The 24,176-nt window shown below is 33.0% G+C and overlaps 1 protein-coding gene across 1 annotated transcript; it reads right to left on the bottom strand.

Moving 5' to 3' along the window:
- Window positions 1-127: 127 nt before the first annotated feature.
- Window positions 128-24,015, bottom strand: LOC143055356 (putative oxidoreductase TM_0325). The gene is made up of 9 exons (XM_076228493.1): window positions 23,957-24,015; window positions 22,682-22,821; window positions 10,772-10,864; window positions 7,821-7,959; window positions 6,628-6,668; window positions 3,206-3,275; window positions 2,116-2,152; window positions 1,169-1,241; window positions 128-448 (listed from the first exon to the last, which is right to left on the bottom strand). Exons 1-9 carry the CDS (start codon window positions 23,991-23,993, stop codon window positions 296-298), a joined length of 783 nt encoding a protein of 260 aa, XP_076084608.1. The 5' UTR covers window positions 23,994-24,015; the 3' UTR covers window positions 128-295.
- Between the last annotated feature and the right edge of the window lie 161 nt (window positions 24,016-24,176).

The following is a 24,176-nucleotide window of genomic DNA, read 5'->3' as shown; positions in this document are numbered from 1 at the left end:
ATCTTTGAACAATAAGAACATACATACAAGTCAGTATAGTTGGTAATAAAAAATCCCGATACTTGTCTTTTTGTTTTTGAATTGTTGTGGCTAAATATTCAGGGGGTATAGCAACATGAGCAACAAGACCACTTAATTAATATTTATTAGCATGCAATTCCATTCCAAACTTTATTTAAAAAATGAAGCAAATTTGAATCAGGAGAATGTCATATATAGCAGATTAAAAATATAATCACTGTTAGTTACACTAGAAGTCTGAAGTCTGCATTGTTTCGGAGATTGTTTATACTGGTTACGGATATAAATGATAGCCACCATCGACATTGTTTATACTTCCGGTAATATACGATGCTTCATCTGACGCCAAGAAGAGCAAGAGGGAAACGACATCTGCTGGTTTTCCCGCCCTTTTTAGGTGTGCTTGCTCGGCTGATAAGTCTGCGTACTAAAAAGGAAAAAAAAAGGGAACTTAAGACATAGAAACACAAAATGCAAAGATGTCTTAATTAGTTGACGTTAATTTCCGAAATAATCTGCTTCGGGTACGCTGGAGTATTTTTTTAAAAAGCTAAATTTTAAACTATTTGTTAAGCACCTCGACCAAATATAGATTCAAACATCTAAAATTCGATTAAGTTTTTTTTTCAGAGGGTATTGCAATAACATTTGCAATGGTACTTATACCAATGTTTCTGGTACCAGTTTCTCATTTCGACAACTAATGTCTCCCCTGAGAAACGTGAGGCCAACATATGTAATACCCAAAAACTAATGTTATCCTTGACGGAATAATAAAACAAAACAAAAATAAATAAAAGTCATTAAAACTGTACAAGGACTCATATCTATCTCAATAGTAAAATACAGTGATAGAGACACCAATCATGGCCAATGTCGACTCTATTTACAATATATTGAGGGCCCAGTATGTGCATTGTCGTTTGTTGCTGTGTTACATATTTGTTTTTCATTATACTTTTTTGTACGTTATTTAGAACTTTAGTTTTCTCGTTTGAATTGTTTTTCAGTTGTGATTTCTCAGCCTTTAATAGTTGATTATCTAATGTAGGCTTTGCTAATTGTTGAAGGCCATACGGTGACCTATATCTCTTAATTTCTGTGTCATTTGGCAATTATCCAACATTTTTTTCCAAATATATACAACCTTCTTTTGGTCTTCATCTGTTGCCTTCAAACCACTATTACGAAGAAGATTGGTATCATCAATGAAGCCAGGACTACAATTTGATAATATAATACAATAATAACATAATGTTTCAGAAGAATCCGTTATGTTGATGGTTATTAACGCTTGTAAAGTATCCAAATGTAAATTTTAAGTTATTTACTGGAAAGCAGAATGTTTTTGCTACATAAATATGGGCTGTTTTTTTTTCTCAATACAATGTACATTTATCTGGTACTAGCACAATCAAGTCACGCTTAATTACTGAAATCTTCACAATTTTAGCCTTTTAGTTAAATTTTAAACGGTTTACGTCTAAATCATGTTAAATGAAAGTGGCCGGATTTGTGTTCTTTCTTACATGTAATATTGACATTTTTTTATGATAATACATAACATATTTTAAAAGGTTGAGGATGAACACGGATGCGGTCACCTTCATTTTTGACAAAAACAAGGTTTTCATATTTAAGCTTGAATCGGAGCGTTTTTAATGAGTAAACCAGTTAAAATCTTTCACATAAACTAATTGAATCAACTATAATAGACACTTAAGTGGTTAAAACCTGTCCAACATATTTCATCAGATGAACCTGAAATTTAAGGCCAAAATTGGCCTTTCATCGATACCTTAAACATGTTAAAAATGTATCTTGTGCAAACTGGTGTGGTGAATTTAAAAGCAGGATCTTTAGCTAGCCACAAAACATGGTGCAACCCACCATTGTTTTCTTAATCTATCCTGTATCCAGTCAGGAAAATAGCATATTTTTTTTTATGAATATCGAAGAGCGGTATACTACTGGTAGCGCTGATATGTGGTTATATTACTAGTCGACTAAGAGAATTTAAGTCAAATCGGTGAACAGGAATTTTACTTGGTAAGACTGTTCTATGAACTACATCAACAAGTTATTAAAACTTACTTGATAGCATTCACTCTGACACCGTGAGGTCCTAGTTCTGAAATAAAATAATGCGAAATTAAATTCAAATAAATACATGTACAATTGTATGTAGCATCGACAATATGCAAACAATGAATTCTAAAATATTTATTTATTGATCAAAAATAGATGTTTTCAAAAACTTGGTAAATACCCAGAGATGACAGCGTCGACAAATTAAACCCGTTATATTTTTTCGATATAAAATAATTAAGTGCCAGTCTTCCTAAGAATCAGGCAGTGGTGAAAACATGACAAAAAAAACCCACCCAATTTGACAAAGATTTCAGTTCATGATATGTAGTTATGCACAAAAATAACATTCATGTCTGTTTTCTGTTCTGGTAATAGAAGATACAATTTGTTTAAAATGCACTAGAAATTAATGAATTAGGGGAGATAACTCTGTATTTTTCTATCATTTTAACCAATTTTCTAACCGAGTTATTTGATATTACCAGAAACACACAAACGAAAGACTAATAATGTTTAACTCAGGCTGATGGTTAGTATTAAATAGAATGATTAGCTCGGTGGGTTTTTTTCTGATCATGTTTTGATTTTTACCTAAATTGATTATTACAAAGACTGGCACTTAATTGTATACAGTGCTTTCAACATGTAAATAGTGCTTAAAATATTGCTTATCATTTGTGGATAGAAAAGGGAGTGTTACGAGTCACAACAAAGGATTGAAAATGAAGGATGTTCGCTCCTCTTTTTCAAATTACAAATAACAAGCTTTTTTTTATAAATTGATAGTATTATAGATAAAAGAACAAAATAGTAAAAAAAAGTACGAAGGGACCAATTTAAGGACTTACACAAACAGGAAGGAACATATTTGAAAGACTATTACTATACACGTTTTTGGATGAATGTTGGATTAGAAAAATGGACAGATGCATAAAAAAAGATAAAAAAAAAAAAAATCTAGCACTGTATCATCGCAAAATAAATTTATTAAAAATTTCAATCAATTACAATTTTTATAATGGATTCTATTGGTTGATGATACTGACAAATCCTTTTTTTAATTTACAAAGAAGCAAGAAAAAAGATCATTTACCCTTCGCAAGACATTTTGTAAGCATATCAATAGCTGCTTTTGCCATGCAGTAAACTACTGTATCCACTCGCTGAAAAGTAACAAACATATTTTTTTATTTACATAACAGTTTTACGTGTATATCATGGTACATGGTATTTATTTATACCTATTTTAGGTCTTTCTGCTTTTTGTTAACATTTATTTTGGTTTTTAGTGAAAAAAAAGAGGTACGTTGTTGGTTATTAATATTTAACCTTTTATTTTGGTATTTATTTATACCTATTTATAGGTCTTTCTAGTCTATGTTTTTTAACATGTATTTTGATTTTTAGTGATCCCTTTAAAAAGAGCTATGTTGTTGGTCTCTGTATCTGTATCTGTATGGTTACGTCGTAGCTACCAATTCTGGCTTTAATACAACGGGGTGAAGGCGCCGTCGATTTACTGACGTCTCGTGAGAGCAGATTTAAAGCTCTCAACGCTCGTTTCGCGCACAATAGTGTCCTCAAGATGGTTCCAGTTAATAACTGTGGACACAAAGAATGAGTTGGAGTACAAGGCCGTAACTAGGGATCTTATTTTAGTGAGGCAAAATAATTGAGCCGAGCAAAGCGAGGCGAAAATTTTTTTTGGAGGGTATGAAATGAATGGTGCAAAATCCTGCATTCTAGGCATTTTTTAGAGAGTTTGATAATGTTTTGAATTTGTACACTTTTTATATAAGTTTTTCATATTTTAAGACTTTTACTAACACCAAATTTTTAACAACTTTATTTAAATTTATATGTAAGATAATCATCCAAATATCACTGATTTGAGTCTGCTGCCAGAACATAAAACAAACATCGATTCAGTAGAGTTTGCCACATTTTTCTATGGCCGGTTCAGTCAAATCGTTTCAGAATCATGATTTGGTCTGCTGATATCCTTATCGCGATGAACATGGACAATCTCTCGCCACTCATGTATGCTCTTTTCCAAGTTTTCAGTCGTTTCAGGGCAGTCTGTGTTTCTAAAGGTAGCACATTATCATCAATACAATGATCAATGTCTTCTTCCAATTCCTTCTCCATCAGCAATTCGGTAGCAGCTTTTGTTTGCAAAAGGGAATAAAGCTTTCCTGTAAGCACCATCATACAGTCGCAGTTACAAATTATTAAACTCGCTTTTATGCTGACAAAGAGTAGACAAACTAGGGATAGAATGAGATAACATACATGTATATGATTCTATTTATAGAGTAAGTATATATGATATGGGTACAGGGGAATTGGAATGGAGTTTTTGACGTTTACATGTAGTTCCGTAATTTCAAATTATTTCTGGAAATAGTTGGTGGTATTTTAGTTCCAGAATCTATAAATTTAGGGGTTAGGGGTTGGATGTGTCCGATTCCGAAACCCCGAATATAAAGAAACGAAATTCCGTAGTCCCGAATATGTAAAGACAAAATCCTGTGTTAAAGGTTCTACCATTCCTCAATAATATCAAGTTGGAATATGGGATATTTTTTCAATTTTTAAGGTTAAAGAAACATGGGTAAAAACTAATCCATGCATTCGTGTTTCATATTATTTATATTTTATTTATCTGTAAAGAGAAAGATTATAGTTCGTGAAATGAATACGCAGATAGGACTGCCCCCTTGCGATGCCCAGTACTTGATTTGTCAAAAGTTGGTGAAACGGAGAAACGAATACGCAGACAGGACTGCCCCCTTCCGAAGACCAGTACTTGATTTGTCAGTCTTCTTATCGTTTTTGGAGTGTTCTAATGAAGTTATATGCAATACTCAGACTCTGTTCACAAAAAAAAAACTAGTTTACTAGAATTGTTCCTTCTTTACCTTCAGTGTCGCTTTTCCTTTTTCTGCAAGAGCCTGTTTTTAACTAAAGATCCATGATGATTATCGTTACTAGGTTAAAGTGTAATCGAGAAACATCACCCGTTGAGATGCTGAGTTATATCCAGAAAGAATAGTTTAAAAGGAATGATGACAAGTTATAGCAATTGAGGTTGTGACAGAAAAACAAATGACTATTATATTTATATATATGTATAAAAAAAATAATCAATGTCGAAATTTTAGTGAGGCAATTGCCTCACTTGCCTCAAGGGTAGTTACGGCCTTGGAGTATTGCTGAGTTTTACTGGTGGGAATGTCAAAGCACCTAGTATTGTTCCTCACTTGTTTTTCCACTATGTTTGTTGCCTGGTAATTTTCAAACTTTTTCGCTGTGATGGTTCGTCTTGGTCTGGCTGGTTTTAAAAAGTCGTCTGGATCGATAGCAGGTACCAATCCCTCAACCACCTTGTACAAAAATATAAGTTTTTGGCTAGTGCGACTGGCTTTTAGTTCTTGAAGTTCCAGTTTGGCGAGCATGTCTGTTACGCAGCTATCTTCTCTGGTTTTGTAGTCGCCTGTTATAAAGCGTGCTGCTTGTCGTTGTATACGCTCCAGTTTATTTGCGTCTATTATACTGTAGGGGTCCCATACTGTTGCCGTATATTCCATTGTTGATCTAACTAAGGCAATGTAAGCCGTTTTCTTACATTCCTGTGGGCAGTATCTTAAATTCCTTCTGAGGAAGCCAAGGGTTGAACTTGCCTTGGTCATTAATATTTAACTTTTACTTCGGTATTTATTTATACCTATTATTAGGTCTTCCTAGACTATGCTTTTTAAAGTACATGTGAAGGTTGTTACTACATGTAAGGGTTGAAACACAAAATGCAATTTCCTTATTTGCTTTGATACGACCATTCTATGATTTTAAAATTGAGAATGGAAATGGGGAATGTGTCAAAGAGACACCAATCCGACCATAGAAAAGAAAACAACAACAGAAGGTCACCAACAGGACTTCAATGTAGCGAGAAATTCCCGCACCCGGAGGCGTCTATCAGCTGGCCCCTAAATTAAACATTTATGAATGCTTTTGTTTTACTGTTACAAATAACTTTCCGATTAACTTCCCAGGAATCTGCAAACATGTTCAAATGGTGATCAAAAAGAATGACTGTAATATTTTAAATTGTCTGTCTAGCTATGAAGAAATAACATAAAAAATGTGTTGCACAATGAATAAAAGTATAATGTGGAATAACATGTAGAAAATCATACTTTCAAAAAAAAATATCATAAATTATATAATTGTAAGTTTAATTATTCTATTGATTTTAACGGGTTATGGTTTTTTCTTGAAAAAAATATTCTTACGTTTTCGCCCTTCATATTCTACAGGTTGAAAATCCGAAACCGCGAAGTCGAAAGCGCAATTTTTTTTCCGATATTGCGATTTCGACTTCGTGTTTTCACGTTCTCGCCTATAGAATATGTAAACGCAAAATCGCCTTAACCGGTCACCATAGGAGAATGATTTTAACTTTGTTGATTCATTAAGATTCTTCAATCATTAACTACATATACTAGTACTTACAGGTATCGTGGATCTGACGCTGGACATGTAGATTATATTACCTAGATTTAAAAATGTGAATAGCTTAAAATATGTTTACATTCATTAGCCGCAGTTTCTAATTACTATTGGTAGTAAAATGAGTCACATATAGTTCGGAGTTTATTGTGATGTTCATTATCACTGAACTGGAATACATTTTTGTTTAGGGGTCAGCTGATGCACGCCCCATGGTGCAGGATTTTCTCGCTGTATTACATGCCCATTGATGTCCTTCTGCTATTTATTGCTCTTTGGTTGGGTTGTTGTCTCTTTAACACATTCCCCACTTTCATTCTCTAATTTACATAGATATAGGAAGATGTGGTTCATGTTCTATTCAACTGCTCACATATTCACCTGTATATTTGAATCAATAAGTATGAAAGTATCCCACAAAATTCTGTGAACAGTTTTGTTGTTTTCCTCTTACAAATATAATATTCTGCCATTCGCAGGTATAGGCTAATGCAGGAATTAATCATTTTTTAGGGATCCCTACTTTTACATTTTGAAAAAAAAAGCTTTGTTTATCAGTTGGAAAATATTGTCTGCTATCACAAATGACACTAAGGTCGTCACATGATTTTAAGACATGACTAATTTCTCATATGATTAAGTCTACAGGTAGAACAGGTTCCAATACTAAAAAAATCGACATGAAACTTTACAGCAGGGTTAAATTAATCGCTTACTTTATTTATACTGCTTAAAATGCTTTCCTTTTAAATATTAACCACATGAAAACCGGAAGTCACGTCTGATCATTAGGGAGCTACTAGTTGATATTTTTAATGGAGTTCTGCATTTTGTTTTAGTTGTAATCTCTGTCCAGACTTTTTATTTATCCCTCTATTCGGTCCTACTTTTTTATAAGTTTATACTGACTTTCTTTAACAAAAACTGTCATCCTGCTCTTTTTGGGGCAAAGAAACTCTTCCTGCTTTTTGTTACTCCCTTCCCCCCTAAAAATCAAATGGTAGCTCCCTTACATACATAATTCTGCTTTTTTCCCCCACTGATACAATTAATCTTGTCCAATTCTCTGCTTTCCACTCCCTAGACAATTACTAAACTTGCCATTAAAGCGCTCCTCTAGATCTTTTCTGAAAGTTATAAAAATGAATCAAGTACAAAAATGGTCTCCCGTATTGTTCTTCTTCATACCAACAAACCTTTTGTTTCTTTGATATAAGGCAGACAAAGTTGTGCCAGGAAGAATTTTGCTTTCTGGTTCACATCAACAAATCTATCGTAATCCTCCTCTTTAGTGTCACTTACATTAGTAAGACTTACATAGCCTGCAATATCAGCCTGCAATTTACATATTCATAAATAGTTGAAGTCCATTAATAGTAAGCTCACTCCTTCTTGACAACCATAATTTATATACCATACTTAATATACTTATAGGAAGTATTTCTTAATACAATTTTAACTTTTACACTTGACTATAAAAGTCTATATATTTATGCTATAATATGTTATCTCATCCGAAATTTTTGAACTTTATGCATTTTTAATGCATATTTTGTTTTTAATGTATATTATTTTTCAACTTCTCTGTAACCTTTGTACTTGCATGGTTTTATGAGAATATTCTATCTATTAAATATTTTATCTCTCAGTATGCATGTCTGTAATTCGTTCGTCCCAACTCGGCCGATTCCGCAAGGGGAGTAGCGGATTCTACCGAGGATAGCCGAATAGATTGTATTTTAGTGAAACAAAGTATCAAACTTCGATAAATTGACCAGTTTAAAAAAAAAATCAGAACACATCAAAATGCATTACCCATAGGCTTTTTAAGGAAAAAATGGAATTTGAAAACTATTTCAACGTCATCAATGACCGAGACATATAAACACTTTGTAAATTCCGAACATCAAATCATAGATTGCCAATAGAAAAGGGGAGATGGCATAATATTGACAGAAGTGAAAGAAAATGTCCATTATGTACGAACAGAGTTATCGGAGACGAATACCCCTATATTTTTGTTTGCCCGGCTTTGAAAGATGAAAGAAGAAGATTTATTCCAAATGAACAAATAACCAGACGTAACATTATTAAATTCATCAAACTGTTTAATTAAAAAACCAAAAGACACTAAGAAACCCCTGTAATTTTATAAGATGCATTAATAGAAAGCTCACACCTTCTTAACAACCATCATTAATTTATTAACCATACTTATACTTTTAGAAAGTATTTCTTTATACAATGTTAATTTTTACATTTGACTTGATATTTAAGTATATATACTTATATTTATTCTTTTTATGTTGTCTCAACCGAAATTTACAATTTTATGCATTTTTAATGCATTTTTATTTTTATGTATATTATTTTTTAACTTCTCTCACTGTATCCTTTGTATTTGCATGGTTTTATGAGAATAAACTATCTATCTTAACTATCTATCTATCATGATGCTTCTACAGCGCTAGCAATCGGCAATCCTCGGGTTAATCTGATACTCTCCTATGGAATCGGTCGAGTTGTGCATGCCGAATGTCAGCGCTATCAATCGGCAATCCTCTGGTGAATGCGATACCCACCCCCTACGGAATTGGCCGAGTTATGACGAATGAGAGCGCTAGCAATCGGCAATGCTCGAGTAAATACGAAACTCTCCAACGTAAACGGCCGAGTGGTGACGAATGACAGATAGCAATCGGCAATCCTCGGGTTAATCCGATACTCTCCTTTTACGGAATCGACCGAGTTGAAACGAATGAAAGCGCTAGCAATAGGCAATCTTTCGGGTAAATTCGATATTCTCCTACGTAAACGGCCAATCGACAATCCTCGGGTGATCATATACTCTCCTACGGGATGTACCGAGTTGTGACGAATGACAGCGCTATAGCTAGCAAGCGGCAATCACCGAGTGAATATTCTCCTTCTACGGAATCTGCCGAATTGTGACGAATGACAGCGCTACATCTAAGCCTTTACTTCCTTGTCGTTTATCATTCAATACACGTATCGTGAATTATAAACAAAATTAAAACATGGCTATATGCTAATACTGAAAGAGAGTAACACATTACGCATGTGAACGTTTTGCATCTATATGTTACTAAAATAACAAGATCCAACTTGTTAGCCGACATAACGTAAAAACTACGGACCAAAATAGATAGCCGGACGCGAGAAAAATCTACGGTGAACAAAAAAAAAACTAAATTCATCACAGTACAGGAGATTGATTCACAGAAAAAAACAACTTACGACTGACTAAGTCGCAAGTATATACTGCAAGATTTCTTTTTGTGAAAACGACTTCAGGCTACCGTTTCACAAAAGATCGTAACGATTTACAACTGGTCGTGAGATATGTTACCGACTAAGTGTACGAGTGTTTCACAAACGTGTCGGAATAATTATCGTTCGACTTCCGATTACCGTTTTATACAGCTCTTTTATGTGAAGGTCGGTAAATTGATCTAACGCGCACATGTGTAAACAGTGAAAAATCTCATTTTATCGACGATCATATGTCTCTGGTTTATTCAAACAGTTTCTTTCAAATAAGACGGTCGTATAAAGCTAACATAGTCGCATGACCTTTTAACGATTTACGACCTATGTCCAATTTCTATAACGTATACTCTAAATCTGTACCTTGATGGCAGTACTGATGATATCTAATTTAGAATATCTCCTGCCTACATTACTTTACATGGTATCATTTCCAATATTATTATACGAGTACAACATGTCCAGTAGCATCTGCTTACCCTTTCAGAGCACTCGCAATTATTCCGGGTTATCATGGTCGAGTTATGGTGCTCAGTGTTTATACAAGTACGTGTGAGTCTTTGTTGTAATTTGTATACAATTGTTTCAATTTGTCTTTTTGTCTTTTGTCTTTTGTCTTTTTTCTTTTTTCTTTTTTTTTTTGGCGTTGACATCTTACTTTTGATTTATGAGTTTGGATGTCTCTTTTGTATCCTATGTCATACGAAAGAAATATTTGTCTATATCTGTGACCCGTATTTTACATACATGTATTGTCGACTTGGCTTTAGTGGGTTATTATCTCGTAGGTGTTTGTCATGAATCATATTTTATTTCATGATGGCGTTAAACAGATATAATTAGATTATATAAAACAAACCAGTATATCCAATTTTCCAAATTTCTGTATCAGGTTCTTAACAATTTCCTCCCTGAAGGCAGATTGGGACAAATCACCACTGCAATATGCTACCTAAGAAGATATAAGTAATCATTATATACTGATATATATACATTTTTTAAGAAGATGTTGTCTGATTGCCAATAAGACAACTCTCCACAGGAGACTAAATGACATAGAAATTACCAGTTAAAGGTCACTGTAAGACCTTCAACAATGAGCATACCCCTATCCTGCATAGTCAGTTATACAAAAAAATGGCATTTAATTTGCTTTCCTCTCCCAAAAATAATATGGATCATTTAACATTGATTTAGATTTTATGTTACAATTAACAATCAAAGAAGACTGAAGATACCAACAAAAGAACTAAAAAAAAAAAAAAAAAAAAAAAAAAAAAACAGACAGTGCATCACTTGTGACCAACGTTCCGGATGTACTCGTATACTTTATATTACCTACATGATTAGTCACAAGCATTACAGACTTATTTCCTCTATATAAAACTAAGAAGTTGCGGTACGATAGTCAATGATACAACTATATCCACCCAAGTTCAAATGAAGAGGATGGTAGTATTCTAGACAGCCGTACGTATGGCCTTAGCCAATGAAAGAAAAATCCACACAGTAAAGTCGACATAAACGGCCCGAACATGATTGATTGATTGATTGTTGGTTGCTTAACGTCCAGTGGCAAATATTCCATGCGTGTTCAGGACGAGAACAAGTAAACAATTAATACAATATGTAGGTCTTGTCATAATAGATGCCATTCGGGATGATGGTCGAGAAATTTGCACTGCCACTGGAAAATTAGGGTATATAGGATAGGGACAGAAATTTTGCCTTGCAACAGGCTACCTACGGATCCCTCAAAGAGTTGTTGCAAGGGTTTTTAACGTGCAAAGAGCATGACACTCTCATTACACGAGGCATTGGATTTAACGTCGCCAATCTGACCGGACGTGATCGCGAACTTAATACATCCCGCACAGCAAAAGCGGACGCCCCACTTAGGCAAGCGATTTACTGCCGGTCGAGAGACCAAGTGATCATATTTCGTTTCCCCAGTCAGCCGACATGAAAATATGAAACATATCATTTTATAGAAAAGTATTATGGCCTGTTCGTTTTAGAGTTGACAATGTCCACTATACAATTTAAAACCTTATTGACTCTCATTGTTTTATTAGAAAAGAGCATGAACTTTTTTAATACACAGAAGGGTGGGTGGGGAAAATTTAAAAAAAAACATATTTTAGATATAACTTTTCCGTCATGTCTTGCCTTTAAAATGGCGCGAAAGTATTTTTGTTTTTGTGCATTGGAATGATATTTGACTTCGCGCAAATGCAATGCTCCCCAAAATAATTATTCAAAATTTAATCAAATAATGGCCAATTCCATAAGCTTTTAAATCGATACTGGTGCTTGGAGTTGTTACACATATGTTCTACTTCTTCCTTGTTCCTAGAATACAATATCAGTTTCATTTCCAGGTAAATATTACAACAACCTGTTTGACACTTAATAATATATAGTCATATCCAATGTCTTCAACTGTCACGCAAACTTGTTTAAATAAGTTTTATTTCATTTAATGTTTAGTTTTATTGTGATACAAACAAAAAAAGTGGTCAAATTGTAATTGAATTTCAATCTTTTGAAATTAAGAAAACATGTTTGCCTACAAGCTTGTAATACTGATTTTTTCAATACATTTTGCACATGGCAACGAGAAGAGATTTGTAGAAGCGTCAGGTGATAAGATTTCGAATAATCCGTTTCTTTGGATGCTTATAAGGCAGTCCGAAAGAACAGCTAAAAAAGTGAGTCGTATAGAAGATAAATTTGACAAGCTAGACGAAAAACAAGATGAGCTTCAGAAATTCACACGTGAAAATGCGAAGCGTTTGAACGCGATATCCTCCAAATTTTCCGACTTCCGGGAATCGCCCAATCTTGCTCCGATTGTAAAAAATATTTCTACTATAGAGACAGGACAATTAGAAATGAGGTCGATATTAAATGAACTAATGAATTCAAGAACTAAACTTTATAAAAAGATGGAAGGTATGCAGTCGGAATTAACCTCTCTGAAGAAAATATGTAACGCAGGACAAGAACAACTCGGCGGACTTCAAATAAAGTGTGAAAAAACTGAAACTAACTTAGTTAAATTGCAAAACAAAATGACTGCTTCTCAAAAAGAAACCATCCATAAGATGGATGATTTAAAGACAAAATTATCTTCATGTTTGAAAGAGGGTAAGTATCATGTTTGATATTTGCATGATTAAGTTTCAAAACATGACTATAAACGAAAAAAAAAATTGAAGTTTATCAAAAATTAATCGCACAAATAAAATTAGAAAAAAATGGCCTAAAAAGGATATATTTTTTTTATTCTACTCACCAGGGATTCATCATAATTCCTCTTTGAATATGAATGTTTGTGGATTTCTCGGGTACAAGTAAAAAGCAACTACGATTTCTAACGAAATATTACATAATATATTTTCCTATCAGATGTACAAAAACATTTTGAATTTTAAAATACGACTGACATTTGACAAAAAGTATGAAATTTAATATTGAATTTTAGAGATTTGTTCTAAATGGTGTTTCACCGAATATACTTGCAGGGGATATGATCTGCGAGGAAGGCTGGAGATTGTACGGAAAACATTGTTACTATTTTTCTCAAAACAAGATTTCTTGGAATGCTGCAAAGGTAATATATTAAAATAACTCCCAAAACATGCGATTTTGATTTATCTAACTTCGAATAATACAAACCAATTAGAAATAAAAAAAAAAGAATTTATATTCAAACATACACTTAACAGTTAACTAGGAATCAATTTCAAATGAACTGACAAATCAATTAAGAACGAAAACCTCAAAATTTGACGCTAGAATCTGATTCGACTTTGTTTGGAAGGCTAGGGATAAATAAACCATTGTATCTGTCAGTTGGTTCTTTTTCCACTTCCAAGGCGATTCTTGTTTCGTGCCTTTAGTCCGCGGTTCGGGATTTGTAGATTTGACGCCAAATAAGGGGCTTGTTGCCCCTACTCCGGCTAGTGTGTGATAAACTGAAGTGCAAATGCATTTTCTGTTGTTTTTTTATTATTATTAAATTGGAAGTTCATTTGCAGATCAAAAATGTCATAAAAAGGATTAATTGGTGGAGAGGAGAGGCGACTGAATGCTTGAAGAGGAAGGCCGCCCCAGTTATGATTCATTGATTCCCTATATAATCCACCAAATTCTAACAAAAAAAGGGGGCGGGATATCCGACCGTTGCTGGATCCGCCTTAAAATCTGTTAGTTGAGTTAAAAAAAAACTAATGATCATGACTATTATTTTGTTTTCGAATAACTAACGTACACTTTTTTTTTTATTATTATTTCTTAAACTAACTTAAGGATGATTGCAAAAAGAGAGATGGTCATTTGGTCAAAATTGAGGGAAAAGAAGAAAATGATTGGTTGCGAACGCTATGGAAAGGTATGCGAAAAAATACATTATTTTGATTCATTTAGGAAAGTATTAATAAGAAGATGTGATATGATTGCCAATGAGATAATTATCCATCCAAGTAATAACGTATAGGTCAAAGTACGGCCTTATACATGGAGCCTTGACTCAAATCGAACAGCAAGCTATTAAGGGCCCCAAAAGCACTATAGTTAAACATTTTAAACAGCAAAACCAAGGATATAAAATAAATCTGTATAAGATTAGATAAACTAGAAACATTTATGAACCACACAAACAAACAACAACCACCGAACAACTGACCTATTGGCTCCTTTTCTGCTTGACAAAAACAAATGGTATATTCTAGGATTATGTATTTGCAGCAAATATCATTTCATTTCCACTAAATACTATCTATTTTATGCGTTTCAATTTCCAATTCTAAAAGCGTTGACTGAAGTACATTTTGTATGCATTGCGAAAGCGCTTCATTCTGTCGATGTGCGCTGCCACGTGTAATGCTTCTAACAACCCTATAAAATTACTAAAAGTATTCAATACGTGTAAATACCTTTTTTGGAAAACGATTTCCTTTAAAAAAATATATATCTACCTAGTGTGCATTTTATTGTGGAAACTCGTTGCATTCTTAATATATCATTTCATTTGGAAATGGAGGTTGACTTCAGAACAACGCGAGATTGCTGCTAGCCAATCAAAATAACGTATTATAATGAGAAATAAACGTGATGTTATGTTGTTATAACAAAATGACTTGTGTGTATAGGTAAAGGTAATAACTTTGGTAAAGTTGTTGCTAATGAAGCCATGCAATCATCATCAGGTTTCTAATAAATGTAGGTATATTACCACCCTTTAAGAGTTACTGTAGACTTATTGCACTTATCCGATATAGTCATGATTACTTTTTGATTCCAATGGTAAATTCTATACAATATAGAAAACGTTTTAAAGTTTAAAGTGTGCAAGCACAAGATTAAATTTCTAAAAAAATGAAATATGTATTGACTAGGAATTATCTTATTCGCATAAACATAACACTTATAAGACCAATAATGTAATATGCACGTGAGTTATGGGATGACTGTACAACATGTACTCAACAAGATTCCAACAATCTGGAACATGTCGTTCAGTTGGAAGCAGGAAGATTAGTAACTGGGTTGTCTGTGTTCGCTAGTACGGAAGTTAAATATTATTTCAGTGGTACAGGCAGACATTTGCTAGTGGACAGAAGAAAATCAAAAAAGCTGAATACGTTCTATTATTCACATAAAGTGGGACTGCCTCTACAATATTTTCAGTTATAGATAGAATATCAGAAATTCCTTTTTTTTCATCTACTACTATCGAATGAAGTAGCCTAAACTCTGACATATGTACGTCCAGAAATATAAATATATTTATCTAACTTGACACAGACACAATTGCACGTCAATCTTTATTATTAAGGACAGTTTATTGGATAAAAGTGATGGATTGCCACGCCTATATTAAAACTGAGACCCTATGAACAGACTACAGATAGCTCCCAGTATTCGAATTTGATAAAAAAAAATATGTATTTTTATCTTGTATTGTTTCAATATTAAAAGTGTTGGGTAACGTAGTTGAATTTTGGATTAAATTTGGGAAGTCGTGTATACATGTATCCCCATTTGTTAGGTTATTCAACATGAAGAAATAAAAAAAAATATCAGCTGGTTTTAAGAGTTGCAAATATTAACAAATTAAATTGATGATACAGAATTATTTTTTTATTTGTGTTCCTCAACAGTGTTCGCTAAATATTTTTTTCCTCGAATCCCGAAAAGTGAAGAGTTTTTAAGATACGTGTAAATCCCGAGTTCACACAAACGACGTTCATAAATGGTCTGTTCAAGAGTTTAATTTCACTTTTCAAAATATTTCAGACACGTAAATAATATAAGTTATTAGTAAGAGAAAAAACTTTTGATATGAAAATTTTAGATAACATTTATTTATTTTTGTTCGTCGTACCATTGTAATCTATGTTTAAAGTGACTTATAGAACCAAAGGGTCGGGTGTTCTAATTATTGTTTTTATATCTCACTGTATTACTGGTATATAATATTTTGTGAAAAACACATGTCACTATAATAAATAATTTACTTACTTACTTAATTACTTATTAGTGCTAGCTTCACTAGGAAAATATCCACTGACATGCATAATATCTAATGTCATTGGTCACGCATGGACTGTCTTATTTTATAGGGATACCCATATGGCACATCAAAGATAAGATTGATTTAACCATTGTACTTTAGTATTGCAACACATCTTAAATTCACTTGAATACTAGTACATTAATCTGTTATCTTGTCGACTTTACAGCTAATTTCCTAATGCTTGTAGAGTAAAACTTTGATAGGCTTGCTTGCTCTGTTTGTATAAACATGGATCCAAGCTTTGTAAATAACATTTACATCTTCAAACAATATATTTTAATCTGTATATATTATATTTAAATTTGATTGGAAATTATCCCAATTACAATAATAAAATATACAAACTAAGCAAGCAAGCTAACCAAAGTCTCGCTTTACATACCGTAGGAAATTAGCTGTAAAGCCAACATACAGATAGCCGCTATATCCCGAGAAGAGACCACGATAAAATTTGAAAGTTAAACAAATCTTAGTTTTCACGGGAACGAATAATTTGTTAAAACGTTGCAGTGATCAGATCATCAATGACGTAATTTAAAAAATAAGACGACAAGGTTGAAAATAGTTCTAGACGTCTTATAGCAAGATAGTCTCATCACTCAGCCTGTGGTTGTGTTGGTGGTGGATAGAGTCACACCAACTTAAAATTGATTATTTCTCTGCAGTTACAATTAAAGCTCGTTTTCGAAATCAACACTAGGGAGATACCATTAAATTTTTACAGGGTCGGGATGGGAGAGTTGTGGCCAGGATGAAATATGTTGTCAGACAAACTTTTCGGGCATGTGACTTCATATTTGAAAAGGGATAAGAAATGTCTTAATTGATAAGTTCTGCATTGCATTTAAAACATCCATCGAAAGAATATCGTTCAATTAGAAATCATTGTCCGCTGTTGGAAGTTTAGTTTAGCCATTTTTCGTGCTTGTCATAAGACGATATTTCAGAGGTTTCGATTGTTAAACTCGTTAAATCAAATAACGAACATATTCCATCTCAACCTGAGAAAGAGTGGCTCATTTACATTAATTTTATCAATGATTATCGTTTATAAGATGTTGTACTTTCAATGCTATTTTAAACGCGGAGTAAAATTTTAAATGTTTGGTATAAGAATTTTAAATTGTTCATCTTAAAAAATATTCAGAAGACAATGGGACATATCTGAGAATCTTTGAGTTCTGACGAAAATTATAGTGTTTTTCTATCTTTCCACAAAGTATATAAAAATACCAAGCGTTTTTCTCAACTTTGACAACCTTATTCTGTAACAGATCTTGGCAGAATTTTTCAACGGCAATGTTCAAACCGCTTAGACTATTACAGTGCACCGTTACGATTCAAATACGATGTAATGGTATAGGAAAACCTTGCAGCTGACTAACAATAATATATCAGAAATACACTAAGATTTAGAACATTCAATTAAAATTCAGAATTCCTACTTCTCAACACTTCACTCTAGTTCAGTTTTATATATAACTCTTATATAAACGTTTTATTTTTGAAACAAGGCTATATTTTTTTAGGAGACAAGCACAACAACCCCAAAGCGAATTGCGAGAAGTGGTCTCGTATTTCGTTTTCGTTAAAGAAAAAAAATACTAATAGTTTATGTAAAATAACGACTCTTGTACGGTGTCGCGTTTATAACTTTTGAATGCATTGGTACAATTGGATGCAAAAAAAATACCATAAAATGACAGGTTTGCGAGATCAGACAGTAACCAAACAACTAAACAATTGAAAACCTAGAGATCAATGTTTAACATTCGCCAGCAATGAGCAATTTTCATGAATAAAACATGATTTAGGTGAATACTTTGCGAGTGAAGAAAAACAGACAACTGTCCATAAAGTTATTAACCCCAGATGCTTGATGGGTACAAATCAGTATTCAGGATTTACCACTTTGCATTACACCACATTACAACAGAAATTAGAAAATACATGTAGGGACTCGAAGTATTTCTAAGACATTGTTAATTTCCTGTTCTATGTAGCTTTTTTTTCTGGAAAACATGGTTTTATACATGCTGACAGGCACCGACCATTGAAAAACAATCGATCTGTTTAAAATAAGAAATGAAAACACTTGTTTTTTTGTGGCAAATAAGAAAAATGACCGTTTGAATTGAAATTGTTTAAAATTATTTACAATAGATTGAAATAGATGAAAATAACGTGTTTTAATGTGAAAAGGCTAGACTTTAATTTTTGTCGTAGGGATGCGATTTAGTGGTTTTGGTTCCAATTATTTCCCATTATTTCCCTAGTGAAAATCTGCAATAATTATTGTATCATCATGTTGTTTGATTTTTACATTATAACAAAACTAAGAATATGACGGATGAATGTATAGTTAGCTGTTTAATGTCCAGTGGCAACTATAAGATGTATCATTAGAAGGACTTTTACAATGTTATAATAACAGTATATGTATGTTTCATTATATGTTGTGTCACATACTATAAATATGTAGTTTTATGGCAATAAAGATTTGAATTGAATTATAATACGTTATTCTGATAGGCTACACTGCAATCTTGCGTTATTCCTAATCAATTTCATTACACAATAAAATGTATCATTCAAGATGACACGAGGTCCCACAATAGAGTGCACAGGTAAATTAAATAAAAACTTGATAAAAATCGTGTTTTCATTATCCTAGCTAAAAATGTATTTATGAGTATGGAATGCTTCTTTTTGTTACTTCATAGGGTTGTAAAAGCGTTGACCGAGCGCACATTTTCGGAATGAAGCGCTTTCGCGCTTCTTACAAAATGTACTACGGTCATCGCTTTTACACCCCAATGAAGTTACAAAAAAAAAAGCGTTCAATACTTAAAATAAATATGAACAAGGACATCCTATGTTATTCAAACATGTGTATTTCGGCACAAGCGATGACCTATAGACCGTGTGTATCATATGTATATTCAGGATGGGTTTCTCCGAATTAAGGAGATATAAATACAGGAAAATAAAGAAAAAAAATGCAAAATTATAATAGAGTATTACGGGCAAAATAAAGAACAGAGGAACATGATATAAGAAAATTAAGGAAAATGATATAAGAAAATTCAAGAATAGAGGGAAATGGTCTAGTTTTTTGCCGGACAATTGTTGATGATTGTTTAAAGTAAAGTGCATTTATAGGTGAAATAATACACAATCGTTTGAACATCGGCAGGGATTTATGTTTGGAGTTGATTAGGCACATAACGAGTAATTGTTTTTGTTTGAAATTTCTCGAAGATTTTTTTTTTCGTCTGATTTTAAAATGAATAAAAAAATGTATAATAAAAAAATAAATGGTTTAATTACGACATATAGATGAAACTGCTATTCAGTCGATTTTAAAATACATGCTATAGAAGAGAATACATAAAAAATATTATACAATCTTTTTGAACAAAAAGTCAACCTTATTAAATACCCCAAATATATTTTTGTAAGAACATCATATTAATTCCGACTTCCATCTAAAATAACTTGAATTGTTCATTTGGAAAAAAAAGGGTGATACCTTAGGCTATTTTCAAAAAAATGTTGATTGATCCGAATTTTACGCATATTATCACTTACTTATATAAAAAGATTTAACAGAACACAATTCATGTTTTATATTTAAAAAAAACCATATACGCTAAACGAAACTATGCACACCAAGAAACGATGTACGATATACGCTGAACGAAACGTTGTACGCTGAACGATACGATAAACGCTAAATAAAACGATTTACGCAAAACAATAAGATATACGATAAAAGGGCGCTTATTTTATCGTTTATGGTATGGTTTATGGTACATGGTTTCGTTTGTACATCATTCGTTCAGCGTCCGTACAACGTTCGGTCAGCGTTTCGTTTGCATTCGTACACCGTTCGGGAAGCGTACGTACATCGTTCGGGCATCGTCCGTACATGGTTCGGGCATCGTTCGTATTGTTAACTTTTACGTTACACGGACTGTAATAGATAACCAATTGCAATCTACCTATCATAGGACTATACTACTCTGGAAGGAGGGTAGTTTACCCAACTTAATAATTATTGCATGGTTCAGCTATCAGGAAATCTCAATAAAGATATTATTTTTATAACTTACAATATACGTACACACTGAAGTCATTTTGCTGTAACAAAAATCAAGAAAAGTTCTTTATTTACAGTCAGTTGATATGATACATCTTTTGTGATGTTCAGTAGTTAATCTTCTTTTTATTATTATAATGACGGAATGAAAATTTAATACAGTTGTATCTTTTTTTATTTAGAACTGAAGTTGCATTATCCATGGATAGGTGCAAATGACATTAAGAAAAAAGGTTCTTGGAAGTGGGAGTCAGATCAAGCATCCCTCAACTACAGTTATTGGGGCCCAAAAGAACCAAATAATGAGAGGGGCACCGAATATTGTGTCCAATTGTTTTTTGTTGAAACAGGTGGATGGAATGACAATTTGTGTACTAAATCATTTTCCTACATTTGTGAGAAACCTTAATGAAATAAATGATTTTTCTTCAGATAGTCTTAAAAGAAAGATGTAATACAACTAAAATGGTTATTTATGTTTGAAATTAGGTCACTGTCGCACATGGATTACTCGTTACACAAATGTACATGTAACAGTGAGAATGTGTCACACACGTGTATATATATAATTAATATATGGACCAATTCAAACATGTCTGCTATAATTTCTTACACTGGTCAATTAGAATTGGACATTGCAGTGTGCAGCTAAATGTATATATATTTATATGATGAAATCGAATATGGTCAGTTTAAGTTTTATTTAAAAACATATTTATTTATAATAGTGAATCATTGGCGGATCCAGAAAAGGGGGGAGTCGGGGGTTGGACCCCACTTTTTTTGGACGATCAATGCATTATAATAAGGACTTATAGTTGGAACCCCTTTTTTTTTCTCCTGGTTACCGTTGGGACCCCCCCCCCCCCCTTTCAATTGCTGTATTCGCCCCTGATGGACAGGGAAACAATGTATAACATTGAATTCAGATAATTTTGTTATGTAAAACGAGCCATCCTGACTTCCGGAATGACAAATGTAAAACAATTGAAATATTAATGCCCCCCCCCCCCCATATTAACGGCCTAGTTTATGTAAAAAAAAATGAAAGAAAAACAAATAATTTATGTAACACGTCAACAAAAGAAAATCACTGAATAACAGGCTCCTGACTTGGAACAGTCACATACATGCAGAAAATGGCGGGGTTAAACATGTTCTCTTGCCGACGAAAAATCTGAAATAAAACCGGAAAAATAGCAAAACTCTTTATAATATTAATCGCTATTTTGCCGAAGCCTTTATATTTAGACAAAGAGTTCTTAAAACTTAAAAATCAATTCTAGCCGCAGAATTTATAAATCAGTTTTAGCCGTAGGATTTATAAATCAATTCTAGCCGTGAAGTTTATAAATCAATTCTAGCCGTAGAATTTGTAATCAATTCCAACCGCAGAACTGTTCTAGAATCTTGTCTAAAACAGTTCTAAGGTAGAACTGTCAGGATCAGTTCTAGGTAGAACTGTCCAAATCAGTTCTAGGTAGAACTGACCAAATCAGTTCTAATTAGAACTGTCCAAATCAGTTATAGGTTAGAAATGTTCTAGCTAGAACTGACTAAAATGTGTCAGGCTGACAGTTCTACGTACTGTCCTAGAACAGTTCTCCTGACAGATTCTGACAGATCAAATTAGAGGTTAGAAGTGATCTCCACTGTACATATAGTTCTGAATCATGCATGCAATGGCTCCGTTAACAAGTTTTTTGTTAACTCAACATACCAATGTAAAATTGTGTAACTATCATGATTATTTGTAATTCTCTGCTTTAAGTTTATTCTTGGGTAAGGGTCCGTCTGGCCATACATAGTTTTAGTTAATATGTCAATGATTTTTCCTGGCACATTTGACAAGAAAAAAATAAGTTAGATTAATGAAGTGGTGTGTCGCATGCCGTACAACATAGTTTACGTAGGATATTATACAGAGATATAAATATGTACTTAAACAAATCACATAAGAGATTAACATTACTTGTCAATCGAAATGGTTAACTTTTACAAATTATGACTTTGAATGAGAGTTGTTTAATTGGCACTCATATCACATCATTTTTCTTTTATTTATCAAAAACCAAAGAGCTTACTTTTTCTTTCACTAAACCCTTTTCCATGCATTTTTGCTGTACATTTTGTAGTTTGTCCTCTTCAAGAGCCACTAAAAATAAGCTTGCACCATGTTCTGCTAACTTGATAGCGGTGGCTTCTCCTATGCCAGAACTTGCTCCTGAAAGATCAACATAAAAACAATCTCAACGTTTGAAAATTGAGTGTTCCATTTGAGTGTTCCAAATATGGAACACCATGAAATGTTCACAAAATAATAAGAAAAAAATGTCGAATAAAAGGAGGTCCTGACCACCACCCCTCTTTCCCCTGGACGCATGTTACAAAACAACAATAATTTCAGAAGGGCATTTTTATTTTAAAAAGCAATCATCAATGGTGTCAAAATGTATGCGGAATACTTTTATGCCAAAAAAGGGGGTGGGGGGCTCCTACAAAAATGACATGATAGTTTAAACAAAGATAGACAGACAGTAACATAGTCAAAAGAAGATGTGAAAAAGACTAACTAAAAAATGTACATATCAAACTATACTCTACACATAAACTAATTATCTAGCAACGCGAACTGCAAAATCAGAGGTAGTTTCAGGTTCCAGAAGATGTCAAAGATCTCAACATTTCCGGTTCTGCTAGTATCACCCGTAGTGTAATCATGGTTATTCCTGTTAAATTTGTTGGTAATCATACCTATATAATAGCGATTAGGCATTACACAATATCAGATTATCAAATTGATAAATAAATGACTTAAAAAAAACGAAATCGATTAATAGTACATTGTACTTCTGTTTTCAATATAAAGATATATGAGAACACTAATAAAATAAATACTGTAAATTCAGAAATTAATGCGAGGTGTGTATTATTGCGAAAAATGCGACAGAGTTATAAACGCCATTATTTAAACTCGCTGTTTTAAAATATTTTATATGAATTAAACAGATTTTTTTCTCAAAATCGTAAAAAATCAAATCGCTTTTAAGTCTAAAATGACAAAATCGCAATAATAAATAAACGCAATGATTTCTGAATTTACAGAAATAAATTCCCGCATGGTGTTGACTTCATGTGTCCTTGAATTTGTACAACACGGTTATCATTATCGTCAAGGACGTCTCTCGATCCGCCCGTAAGTAATCTATTTTAAAATATGTAAAACAAATATAACACATAGTATGCGTTATAATACATTTTACAACAAACTTTATAATTTTCACGGGTTCTACAAAAACTATAGCAGACGAGTGTCTCAATATAAGTTAAATGTATAGCAGAAAATAATATATCCCTACCTGTTACTAGGACAACTTTGTCTCTGAAGTTAGCCATGTTTTACATGTAAACAACTTTATAAGGCCAAGACTATTGTAACAGTTGTTTATGATTGAGTGTTTTCTTGTTAAAAAAACACAAACTTGTTCATCCATTTTTTTTTAATTACACCCAACCTTGATTTTTTTTCTCTCAAAAGAGTCGAATTAGAGTGAGACACTAACTATGTAAATGATTGAA

This window comes from Mytilus galloprovincialis, chromosome 12 (assembly GCF_965363235.1).
Source record: "Mytilus galloprovincialis chromosome 12, xbMytGall1.hap1.1, whole genome shotgun sequence".
NCBI lineage: Eukaryota > Metazoa > Mollusca > Bivalvia > Mytilida > Mytilidae > Mytilus > Mytilus galloprovincialis.
Note: the sequence above shows the minus strand (reverse complement) of the source record. Positions and strands in the feature narration are given on the sequence as shown.

Coding starts and splice junctions, on each gene's coding strand:
- LOC143055356 (XM_076228493.1), bottom strand. CDS start 23,993: ATGGCTAACTTCAGAGACAAAGTTGTCCTAGTAACAG. Junction 3,276..6,627: donor GCGTCAGATCCACGATACCT/GTAAGTACTAGT, acceptor GTTACTTTTCAG/CGAGTGGATACAGTAGTTTA. Junction 1,242..2,115: donor GTCAGAGTGAATGCTATCAA/GTAAGTTTTAAT, acceptor ATCAAATTGTAG/TCCTGGCTTCATTGATGATA.